General features: G+C 36.0%; 1 protein-coding gene across 1 annotated transcript in view; it reads right to left on the bottom strand.

Annotated features, from left to right (window-relative positions):
- Positions 1 to 1,345: 1,345 nt before the first annotated feature.
- LOC140152275 (uncharacterized) overlaps positions 1,346 to 12,576 on the bottom strand; it is a 111,508-nt gene continuing 100,277 nt past the window's right edge. The window contains exons 9-12 of the mRNA XM_072174580.1: positions 8,696 to 8,802; positions 5,833 to 5,977; positions 3,958 to 4,653; positions 1,346 to 3,911 (exon numbers count right to left, since the gene is read on the bottom strand). Of these exons, the coding sequence (XP_072030681.1) occupies positions 2,216 to 3,911; positions 3,958 to 4,653; positions 5,833 to 5,977; positions 8,696 to 8,802 (2,644 nt within the window). The 3' untranslated portion in view covers positions 1,346 to 2,215. The remainder of the gene's footprint in view (positions 3,912 to 3,957; positions 4,654 to 5,832; positions 5,978 to 8,695; positions 8,803 to 12,576) is intronic.

The following is a 12,576-nucleotide window of genomic DNA, read 5'->3' as shown; positions in this document are numbered from 1 at the left end:
AAGTACATTTGGTGATCACCAAAATGTTTAAGTCCAAGAAGAGTACAAAAAAACTACCAAAAGAAAAAAAAGCACTTGTGATGGGCAAATGAGTTTAAGTCAAAGAAAAGTAAAATAAAGTATAGAGAATGTATATTTAAAGTACACAACATTCCAGGAAAAGAAAAAAATGAGTAGGCTATAATTTAAGCATCCTTAAACTATACTTGTTACTTTAAAAGTACAAAAAGTATATTTTAAATGTACTTCTTTTGGACCAAGTGGAACTTGAAATTATTGTTTCTTTCATTTTCTTTTATATTTCTTTTGGTAAAGCCATCAAATACGAAAGGGTATCAAAAATTTTAGAAATCACCCAGAAGTGAAGGAGCTATATCGATGAAATTTTGTCAGTGTAATCACTGCTCCTTATGTACATTATGGTCCAAAAATGGTCTCATAGTATGTTTACTTTCTTTACAGGTGGTGATAGATGGGCGTAACCTGCATGATGGAGAAAATTGAGGCACACAGCATGATTAAGTTCACTGCATTTGAAGGGTTACCGTAGGCCTATAATGCCCAGAAAATCTATGAAAGGCCGTTATCGCATGGCAATGTTCCTTTTGAAAAAGGAATTTCCAAACTGGCCACATGTCCCTCACAGATGATCCCAGAAGTGGACTTCCATCACTTGGGGATGATGCGGCCACAGTGAAGAAAGTGGAGGATCTTATGTTGAAAAGGTTATGCGCTTACCGCCCATCAAGCACCACCTGTTAAGAAAGTCAACATACTTATGAGACCATTTTTGGACTATAATGTACACAAGGACCAGTGATTATACTGACAAATTTTTATTGACATAGCTCCTTCACTTTTGGGTGATTTCGAAAACTTTTTGATACCTCTCGTATAGCCTATATCCTAGCAGGTAAGTCACCCTTCATGCATCTAGCATCATGTCTCATCACACAAGACTATATTGTTCTCATCGTGGGGATTTTTGAGAAATTGACTGTTAGAGCCTTGTTGGAACTTGTACAGCCTAAAATATGTACAGCCTACATTTGGGTATCTCAAGACATTACAATACCAACCAGAACAATTTTGTGCAATATATTTTTCATACTAAATGTAGTTTGATTTAATACATTGTGAATAACTTTTGTCACAAGTTATTACATCAAACTATAAAGTACTCCCAGATACTCACAACATCGTGCTCAGGACTTGGATTAAATTTCATACAAATTTAAAACTGTACTCTGTACTTTCTCTGAAACTGAAAAATTCGATTTAGTTTTGGAGAAAGCTATGCTCCTGTTTTAAAGTAATAATAATCAGTAATCAACCATTCTTTGGACAAATCTCAAGCAAAATTTCCTTTTACAAAATTCACATACTTAAGAAGTCCAGTCCTTGATTACACAGAACCGCTGATTGGATGCTCATGCAATATACCAATCATCACTATTAGAGAACCCAGTCAGCAAATGATGACAACAAGCGGGTACTCTTGGTAGAAGGAATTTTGCTTGAGATATTTAACTATGCCAATTCATGTTAAATGCAACAATAATATGCACATGGCAATTCATGCATGAATTTCAATTACCGTATTCATTCCAATAAGCGCCCATGCCCCAATAAGCGCTCACCCAGGGTATTTTCAATTTGCTAAAGGGTACCATTAATGTTGAAGTGACAGATAGATGTCGATACTGTGAAATAGCTGCAGGACTACACAAGTCCTGCGTAAACTTGCAATACATTTTCTGTATCAGAAAAGCTACTAGAACATCTCAAGACCCTTTTATAACATAATGTAAATTCATCTCTAAAAAACGCCCAGCTCATGAAAAAATTAGGTAAAAAAATAAGCGCCCACCCAAAATGACCCTGGGCGCTTATTGGAATGAATACGGTAATAGAAGGTACAGATTTTCACTAGCTTTCCTTCAATTAAAAATGTTACACACCATTGATAGAACCCACATCAGCTGAAGGTACATCATGGTTTGAGCATTATTAATTGAAAGTTGAAGTGGGGATTTTGTGTACATTTTCTATGGCAAGTGTAGTTCTATTGTCACACTATACCAAGTATAATGGGATTGTCCTTTCAGCTGCTGTAAACATACATTTGCAAATTCACAACTAAACAGAAATTTACAGAGAAAAACGAAATAGACCATTGTCTGCTGATAATCGTTAATATATATACACAACTTTACTATTGAGCATGAGGAGTCCACTGTGGGGATGAAGCAGCCCAGCTTGTTGTTGTCATCATGGTGGGACTTGTTGCCAGAGACAATTGTGGCGATGGACTGAGTGACGTATTCGCTTGCGGTTGAGGTGGTTGCTGCATCAAAGCTTGCTGTAAAAGTAGTGGCTGACCGACAGTTCCAGCCCGAACTTGCTGTTGTTGATGCCCTAGTTGGGCTGCTGCAACCTGCTGTTGCTGCTGCATTTGCTGTAGTTCCTGCTGCTGACTCTGTTGTAATAAAAGCTGCTGTTTAATTTGTTGCTGGTGCAATTTCTGCTGGTGCAACTTTTGAATATCAGCTGCTGAGATATTGGGTATAGGGAAATTCAACTGCTCTTGTTGCTTGCCGTTGTTTCCGTTCACTGCTAACGATTGTCCCTCTGACAAACTATGTGCAAACGCAAGCTGCTGTTGCTGGCTTCCAAGTATTGTTTGTTGTGGCATTGAATTCTGTTGCATTTGCACTTGCTGTAATTTTCTCTTCATTTCCATTTCTGTCTGGAGGCGCTTCCTCTCTAACAGCTGCTCTTGAAACTTTTGCTCCTGAAGTTTTTGCTGTGTCATTTGCTGCTGTAACAGTTTCTCTTGCTGACGTTTCTGTTCTTCAATCAGCATCAATCGTTGCTGTTCCTGTTGCTGCAGTAATGTCAAATCATCTTGATTCAACATGTTGTTGTTGATACTTGAATTGTCCGGCTCTTGCATGCTGCTAGCATTCATGTCTTGTAAGAAGGCATCAAAACTATCAACAAAATTCTCCTGTTGAATACCATTAACACTAGTGTGCGGCACAGTTGTTGTTGCCGAACATGGTGGGCTGCTAACAGAGGTTTGTGCAGCCACTGGATTGGCCTCAGCCCCTGTCAACAAGGCATGTAATAATGGAGTCCTTTCTTGTTGTTGCTTCTGATCGTCTTGGATATCTAATCTCGATATTCTCTCTGTGACATTTGCAGGATCTTGTACAGGAGAAAAAAAGTGGTTGGTGTGATTCCCGTCAATTCTATTGGCGAGAGAAATAACTGGTATGGGAAATTTGTTGCCATTTTGTCCCATAGACAAGCTACTCGGTTTGGGTGTATTAGTCCTTGATATTGGTGTCACTGGTGTGACAGGTTCAGTTTGGGTATGTGGCACAGGTGTTTGGGATGATATCACATGGTAATGGCTATCACCTTCTTTATAAGCTGACGAGGTAGCAATGTCTTCTAGTTCACATAAACTTACTCCCGGCGCTACACTAGGTTGGCGTATCACAGTGTCTTCAAAACTCTGAACTAAATCCAGGTTTCCTGCCAAAGAATTCACAATATCCGATGACGTTTGATCCATCACACTGCGACAAAAATCTAGCGAAAAATCCGCTATGTCATCAGGCAAAACCGAATCACCAGTTGAAGGTGGTGGCTCTATCCTGGTGACAGACATACTAAACATGGTGCGGTTAGCTGGGGTAACGTTACTTTCTGAAGCCACAACCTCATTACACACTTTAGAATTAAGTAAACCTGCCAGAATTCCACTTGGTAACAGGTTTTCTGATTTCCCACCTGGAGTTTTCGGGTCTGTCTCATCGTCTACACTCGTATGGGCAGCTGGACTATCAACACATATGCTGGCATTACTAGGACTACCTAGGAGCTGGCTAAGATTATCTGGGCTATTCACAGAAAACAGATACTTCTGCGAGTCCAAAACACATGCGTCATCCACCAGTTGGTCTTCCGTATCGTTTTTTTGTGAGCTCCAGCAAATCTTTAAAGAGGTTTTCATCCTCTTCCTGAGCACTAGGTAATTGTTGCCTAGTATCATCATCATTGATTAAAGCAGGAGGTGAATCTGAAGTATATGAATCAGTGGATGGCGATCCATTTTCATCTTCACTTATCGGAGAATAAGGAAGATTTGCTCCAGAAGTAACTGATAAGCTTGACGATGGCATGATGGAACTACTATCCTTAGCACCATCCTCCTCCGCTTTCACACTTGTATCATTAGAGCTACTACTTGGCCCTGATGATGATGATGTGTCTGTGGTATCCATAGCTTCAACACCACCATACAAATACGGCTTCAAATTGTCTGTCTGAAGCAATTTGGCAAAACTGATGGTCTCCTCCTTAGGTTGCGGTTTTAAGATTGGTTCATTTTTCCGAACAGGTTCTGGAATGAATTGACACACGTCTATAGGTTCTTCTGTGACCTCCATTTTGACCTCTGGTTCTTCACTGCCAGCAGATGATGCTGGGGAATTTGACATAGTATCTTGACAACTTGTAGCACTTGCAGGACTGGACACACTGCTCCCTGCACTGTGGTTGCCATCTTTTCCTAGAGAGCAGATGGTAACGCCTGCTTTTTGCATCTGTTCCAGTAGGAGATGCCTTTCTCCTTCATCATTCCTATGTAATAAAAAGAGAAGATAAGACACTAAGTATGGTGCCAATGTCATCTTATATTATATGACACAAGGAGTCAATTATTTCGGTCCTGTCCCTCTTAAAAAAAGGTAATAACAGACAGTTGGAAATGCGCATCTGTTAAAGACCTTCACTCATTAATTATTTTGACAATCTTGTGTAAACGCAATTCATTTGTACAACAGAAACTGTATTAAAGGTCCGTAACCCGATCGAGAGCATCACCCCCCCTCACACACACACACACACACACCCCGATTTTTCTCATTTTTGATGAGATTTTGGTATCATTTGATAGATCATAATTTTCTCATTACTATCCTGAAATTTCACACTCCAAGTTCATGCATTTCCGGAAAAATTGTGAAAAAACAAGCTATTTGTGATTACCACAATTTGAACGGAAGTTCGGCTGGGTATGTTATGATATATACTTTTCGATTTCCTCACTGAATACCGTAGAGTTGATAGCTTAGTCGATACAGCATTAGACTATCATGCAGGAATCCCGGGTTCAACTCCCGGTGTTACGGGTTTGATTTTCTTTTTCTATCCATTTTGAATCCAAATTTCCATTGTTTTTTGCCTGGCAGTATGTGTGCGCATCATATTTTGTTCAAGGCTTGTGTTTTTAAAACTACTGCCACATCACAATAGAGGCCTTGCATGTGACGTATCATCCCGTAAATATGGCGGACTACTCAAATGCATTCAACAAAAGCATGATTGCAATCTACCGTGACAGTCGTCTCACACACATAACCCTGCACTACCATGACTACGATCAAATAGGTTGATGACAACATTTGACTGCACTCCGCCATAACTTCGGTGAAGGACACCGGCTCAAATCCTTTGTTTGGAGCCAATCGATAATTTCATGCAGGGCCTCTATAAGGCTATTGAGCAGTGTAGTGGTTGTATGGGGTTCACTCATGCATATTGATATACATGTCCCTTGCCTTTGTTGATAAACATTGAGGTCAACTCATCCATACTTTGCCTAATTTCTTTAACACACAAAATAAAGACCAGTCAGCTCAGCTAATAGAGCTCTTAACGTGGGTCTACTTTTCGGCATAGTGGTAAATGCCTAACACTTCCTGCCTATTATGAGCTGATCAAACTAGTCAAGATACTGTCTTACATCAATCAACTTACCCTACTACATAATTCATGCAGACTACATACTGAGCCACATTGTTGGTGTTATAGATAATTGTAGCTTTTGTTTGCATCCAAACCCAGTCACCATTTTTACCCATAAAACGGTAATATTTGCTCATACTGCTTCCTTTCTGAATCACTGCAAAGGAAAAAAATCAAGGCAAAGTTTAGAAACAATTTTACAATGCTAAAATACAACCTGAAACAGTAGCAACTGACATGCAGGGGAACTTCAGATAGATCTAAAAAGAAGTGTACACAACCAAGGAAAATAAATCTCAAAAACTGTTCAATTACTACAACATTCAAAATTTAAGTTAAATTTTGTCTTTTTGTTAAAGTTTTGAATGTTCTTATAGTTATTAAAAAATTTAACGGTTTTTAACAATTTTACATTAGAATGAAAAGCTTAAGTAATCCAATTCAACAAGCATTTCAATTTGCAATGAATTGTGGGACAGCTTTGGTACTGTTGAACTCTGACCTTTGCAGAATATTGCACTAATATTTCTTCATTTTTTGTTGTCATAATGCTATCATTAAAAATAATTTGATTTATTTTTATTTTAGTTAAGCATTTCAGGCCATCTGATGATCTGGTGGCAAAAGGTTGTTGACCTGTGACAAGGTGGTGTTGCCAGAGGTCGTGGATCTTGAGTCGAACTTCTTAGGAATGCTCTTGATGACAGAATTGTAAGCCCCATAAGTTACTGACAGTATCTAAATTAGCTACATGTATTTGAATGGGGCTTAAACTTCGTCAGTACTGCTGTTTTCTTTGTTTTTTGCCAAATTTGTCATTTCAAAAATACCAAATGACAATTTGAATGACTTATCCTCCACTTTTAAGCAATTTATAAACAAATATAATTTTTTTACACTTGCCCTGGGATCACTGAATGGGTCTTTAATTCATAGATTTGAAATAAAATCTATGCTTAATCGTTACACGTCATTGTTACATTGAATTTCTTTACTTATATTATGTCTACTTTACTACCGTACAGGTATTTGTTGCTAAGCAACACCCTTGCATTTTGTATTTTTTACATGAATTCACTCACATACCCCAAGAGGGTCAATGAATAAAAATACTGAAACTGAACTTTGAATGACCTTATTGGGTGATAAGAAAAATAACTTATAAACCAAATAATTAATAATAATGCCATCAATGATACATAACACAGAGACAATAATAGATATACCAGCAAGAAATAACAATCCTTTAACAATACCAGAAAATTCTACAGGTAAGTTTCAATTGAAAAAGTGACCTACTCTACAGTACACTGATGCATAAAACACAACACAGGGATTTGATTTGGGTCAGTACTTCACCATTGCTGCAAACTTATCACTATCTATGTGTGAAAATCATTGAATTCAAAAATTCTAATATGCCAGGCTTATGAAACCCATTATACAAATTACTAAATTAGGTCTTTGCGCGCTGTAGTGATTAAGGCAAGTCAGAGCCTTCAGGCCATTACTTTTCTAGTTTTGGTAATTTTGCTTCAATATTAACTCTCTTCACACGGATGTCGACTGCAGACGACAAGTTTCAATAGAAATTCAAAAATTTCAGAAATGTAAATTTTCATGACCATATTTGGAATCAGCATGAAAAATGCATTAAAATGAGTACAAACAAGCCTAGTATTGATTCAGTAGATCTTAAGATAGCTCTTGATATTTTGAGAAAATATTTCAAAACTTCAACTTTTTCCGTTGAAGCGCATGGCTAGCATGCAGAGCATTAAACACAATTTATTTGTGCAGGGTAATACACTGCTCTGATAGGAAATGTGCCAAGGAAGCCACTGGTCACATTTATATTTCTGTATGTATTGCAGTTATGACAAATATAACAAAACAAAAGTTGCCGTTCTTTTTCTCTCCCAGGAAAAATCATGCACATGGGGGAAAATAAAACCCAGTTGCCTTGTGATCTCACGTATTGTACCCATACCTTTCCCTGTGAGCTTTGTTTTTCTCAATATTTGCACACTAACAGCGCTAGCTCAGGTACTGCTCCGACAAGCCTTAATGCTTAAAATTTAAAAATTTAATGAATTACACAATTAAAAAAGGGTAAACTTTTCAAAGTTTAGCTCTACCTCAAGTGTGGTCATGCTCAAAGTTTATGAATTTCATTGACGTAAAAAACTGAAGAGAACCATCCAAGTCGAGCAGTATCATTGAGCCACACTCAATAATAACCTGCATTCATATAATTATGTTAATCCAGGGATGCCATTTAAAACAATATCCTACTTAAAATTAAAGGCCTAATCAGCAATTTGCTCATATGGAAAATCATTAAATTTGTGTGCACCTTTATTAGTAGCACAGATGAGCTAACATGGCCTGCTAGTAGTGCACAAAAAGTAACCAAACATTAAAACAAAAGCCATTTCTTAGGACATTAAAACTAAATTACAAAATAAAGTAGTCGATATGGAGAATTTTGTTCTGTGTATTTTGATACCTCATTTGATGCGATACAACTTTATTTTTCTAAGTTATGGCAATCTGAATGAAAAAAGAGAGCATTTCAGAAGTGACAAAAATTTACAGTGACTTTTCCTTGAAGTACACAGATATTGAACACAGCGGAGCCTGGAAACATCTACATTTGTCACTTTTGAAACTCAAACTTTTGTTATTCAAATGCATAGCTTTTTTTAATAATACTTGCCAAATAAGGTATCAAAGTACACAGAACAAAATTCTCCATCAATCGACTTTATTTTGCAATTTAGTTTCAGTATCTTAAAGTTTTAATCTTTAATCCTTTAAGTGTTCAGATACTTTTTGTGTGCACTATTAATACTCATTCCTCATAACAACTTACAATTTGAGTGACAGTCGCTGACTTTGGGGGCATCTATCGGGTTGTGAAACTGATACGCTGTTTTCCCAAGCAGTTCATGTGGTTCATATCCAATCAAGGTGATGATTCTAAATACAAATAAATTGAAAGAAAATAATATCATTTGAAGAAAATAATATCAATAAGTTTACATTAACAGCAAATATCAATCAACCAAAATAATGAACCAATTAAGGCCTCATTGTATGATCATTTTAAATGAATTTGCTTTTTTTTTTTTTTTTTCAAACCTGATTTGTAATACTGAATTAAAAATGTCCCAAGCCAGGAGTTACGCAGCCAAGATATTAAAAGGGCATTTTGTGATCCACAGCCTCATCCCCCCACTTTTCTTTAAAAAAATTGCGATTTTTATATCACTGGAAACCTCTGGCTAAATAATGTTTATGTACAAAATATTTCTTGCAGATTAATTCATTTAGCAAAGATAATGTGAAATTTGAATTTAGTTCTGGTGCACCAGAACGAAATTACAACGCATGTCTATGGAGCAGTGTAATACACATAATCATTCATAACTCGCGAACGCAAAATCGGAATCAACTGAAATTTTGGGAATAGGTTTTTTTCGTGGATATCTAATGAAAAATGACATAAATAGAGGATGCTAGGATCACAAAATACTCCTTTAAGTGATGTTTCTTTCATTTAACCTCATAATGTTAGTAGAAAATTTTCCTGATAGTGGTTACTATTATAGAGTTTGGCAAAGAATACCAAAATTAACATTTAACTGAAATTATATATTTTGGCTTTTATGAGCTATGTAGTAACTTACAAGCATCAACTATTTATGCCTATAACCAAGATATAATAACATAATTTGCATGCTAAAATTGTATCAAGTCTGTGTGACTGCTTTAGTAAAAAACATGCAAAACACTGGTGTTTTCACTGTTTTCTAACCTTTTCCTCAAAAACTGGCCAAATTTGAAAGTACCATATTCATTATAAATTATTTCTATTTCTTCTGTCTTTTAATCCTACGAATAAATAATTTTGCAGACCCATGAAATTATCAAACTATGTGGTGGACCTCCTTCCAGGAAATCGTTGGTCCCATATTTCTTCCCTCCTTTGCATACCTACGTGTAAATACATACATGTACTATTTTTTAACCAAGATAAATAAACATAATTTGAACGCTCAAATTGTACCAAGTCTGTGTGTCTGCTTTTGTAAAAAAAAACCATGAAATATACATGTTTCACTGTTTTGTAACTTTTTTTTTTCCCCCAAACACTGACCAAATTTGAAAGTACCATGTAGTTATTATAAATTATTTCTATTTCTTCTGTCTTTTAATCAAATAAATAATTTAGCAGACCCATGAAATTATCAAACTATGTGGTGGACCTCCTTCCAGGAAGTCGTTGGTCCCATATTTCTTCCCTCCTTTGCCTCCTTGGAGTCTGATGGTTTCTCTACCAACTGTGCTAGTATTACACCTGATGACCTTAAATCTTTTATTTTAGATCATCAAATTAAACATACAAATGTTAGAACAATTAGCAACAACATTGTTCATTTTTATCTTTCAAGTCACTCAACTTCGTGGGAAATTGGGCATGAGCGCACATCAGACATGTCAACTTGCATTCTGAATACGAGGAATGTCCTTCTGATATCAAGTAATTTTGATTTTCTGAAATTTGTGACATGTGTATAATACAAATTTGATGGCAAATTATTAAAAATTCATATTTCTGACATTTAACATTCCTCGAAGGAAACTTAAATTGTGACACAATCTGCTCCATGGGGGCCAAAGGAGGCATTTTTGAAAATTGAGTTATTATAATTATTACCTTACACAAACAATAGGCTTTCGTGATGTGTATTTTGTTATGTATTTTATTGTTTTTTTACTCCATATTTTTGCCTTTATCTCAATTTCAAATTTGCCGCCTTTGGCCCCCATGGACCAGATCGTGTCACAATTGATTTCAGAAGGACATTCCTCATATTCAGAATGCAATTGGCGTGTCTGATGTACTCTCAGGTCCCATCAAAAATACTGTGCAAACGTTGCTATCCGATTCCTTAAGAATGTTACATTATACTTTTGTTTACAATTACATTTCCAAAGAGATTTTGTTCCAAAAACTAAATATTCCATGCAATACTAGTACAATAACAAGGAAAGTATTTTTAGACATACAGTAGATGTTTGTGCCCACTCATTTATTTTTGTTTAATTTTGAAACCGCTTTTTCTCCCAAATGGTGCTGATATTCAACAACAACTAGAATTCACATCTCATTTTGCATATATCTTCATAAACTGGTGAGATAAGAGCTATTTTTAGGATACAGGTAGTTATTTATTTTTTGCTCAAATGGTGTCTCTTCAACATCCCTCAGGTAAATCATAAGTATGGTGCTTCTGCATCACAATACATATACTTTCCAAGGGAAGTGGCTAACCCATCCAGGGGCCATTTCACAGAGCTTTCATTACCACCACCTCTTTAAATAGTGGATACAAAAATAGTTTTTTAAATGCTGGGAAAAATGACATCAGGACAAGATTGACAAATAGTTGCAATGGCACATTTGTTCAATTTTGACCGATTTTAGCATTGAAATAGCCATTTTCATTGCTGGAGATATTGGATGTTGCACATTGCATATTGCAATGTAGCTGAAAAGAGAAAAAATTAGAAAAATATGTTGGGTTTCTTTTATTTTGTCCCTTCTCATTTTTGCTGCATTGCATTACAAAAAACAAATAACATGAAAAAACAGTGGCATATTTGGTCAATCCTAGAGTTTTGCAAAATGCATTTTGCACTTACTTAGGTTTAAAAGTAAATTAAACAAACTGTTTTGTTTCTTTAGCCTTAAAGCATTTAGTCAAAAGAAGGGCTAATTAACCATGGATATTCATTCATCTTTTCTGCACAATCTTAACTTTATTTGGAATGGACAACAAATCCGTCCAATTATATTATTACAATGTTCTTAGAATCTCACTTGAACCTGAACAAGTTATAATTACTGTAACCTATAAAATTGTGTAAAGCCTGCAGCACTGCATGTCTAGCTGAAGAGCTCTCTCTGCCCATTAAGTCAAAGCAAGAAATTTGAACAACACATCCAAAAATAGCTGAATCTGTTTATTTCTAAATCTAGTTTGCATTAGTTTGTACAGTTTACCCTGGGAGTTCACCATCGGCTGTCATTGATGAGTTATTCCAGTTAAAATCCACACACCCATTGTCCAAGACTACCAGATTGTAGTGTATGTTAAATCTAGGTACGTGGAGAATATTGCCAGTTTTTTGTTTAGATTCTGCTGGTTCAAAATGATTGAATGCTACAAAATGCAGTTGAATTTGACCAAACATGACCTCAAATAAGAAAATGTTTTTTGCAATTCCTAAATCTTTCCTTTTCCTTCCTTTTTCCTCCAAATTTTTCCTATCCTTCATTTTCACATAGATCCTGGAAAGGAAGTGATTTTCATCAATAATGCTTGAAATTCCTCTTTGCAGCATGAAATTTTTGGAATTTGACTAGAACCATCATCTTTCTGGCATGCAACTTTCACGGAATTGACACATTTTCGTGACAGCCTACATGTATATAAGAAATCATTGCGAGCATGAAAATGTTGTAAATCCATGTCACTCTCAAAAAGAAAAAAATCAATCTCATCTCCTGCCTTAGTTCATTAACCTCCATTCAATATCATAGCTTAAATGTTGACCTCAAGTTAGTGAGTGTGACCTTTTGTACCCAATGAATTCAAAGGTTATTATATAGAGTGTGCAATCATATTGGGGTTACAGAACTGTGTCCTGTGGAATGTGGATGTGCACTCTAAAACACACATGTTA

This window comes from Amphiura filiformis, chromosome 5, assembly GCF_039555335.1.
Source record: "Amphiura filiformis chromosome 5, Afil_fr2py, whole genome shotgun sequence".
Lineage (NCBI taxonomy): Eukaryota > Metazoa > Echinodermata > Ophiuroidea > Amphilepidida > Amphiuridae > Amphiura > Amphiura filiformis.
This window is presented reverse-complemented; position numbering and strand designations above follow the sequence as displayed.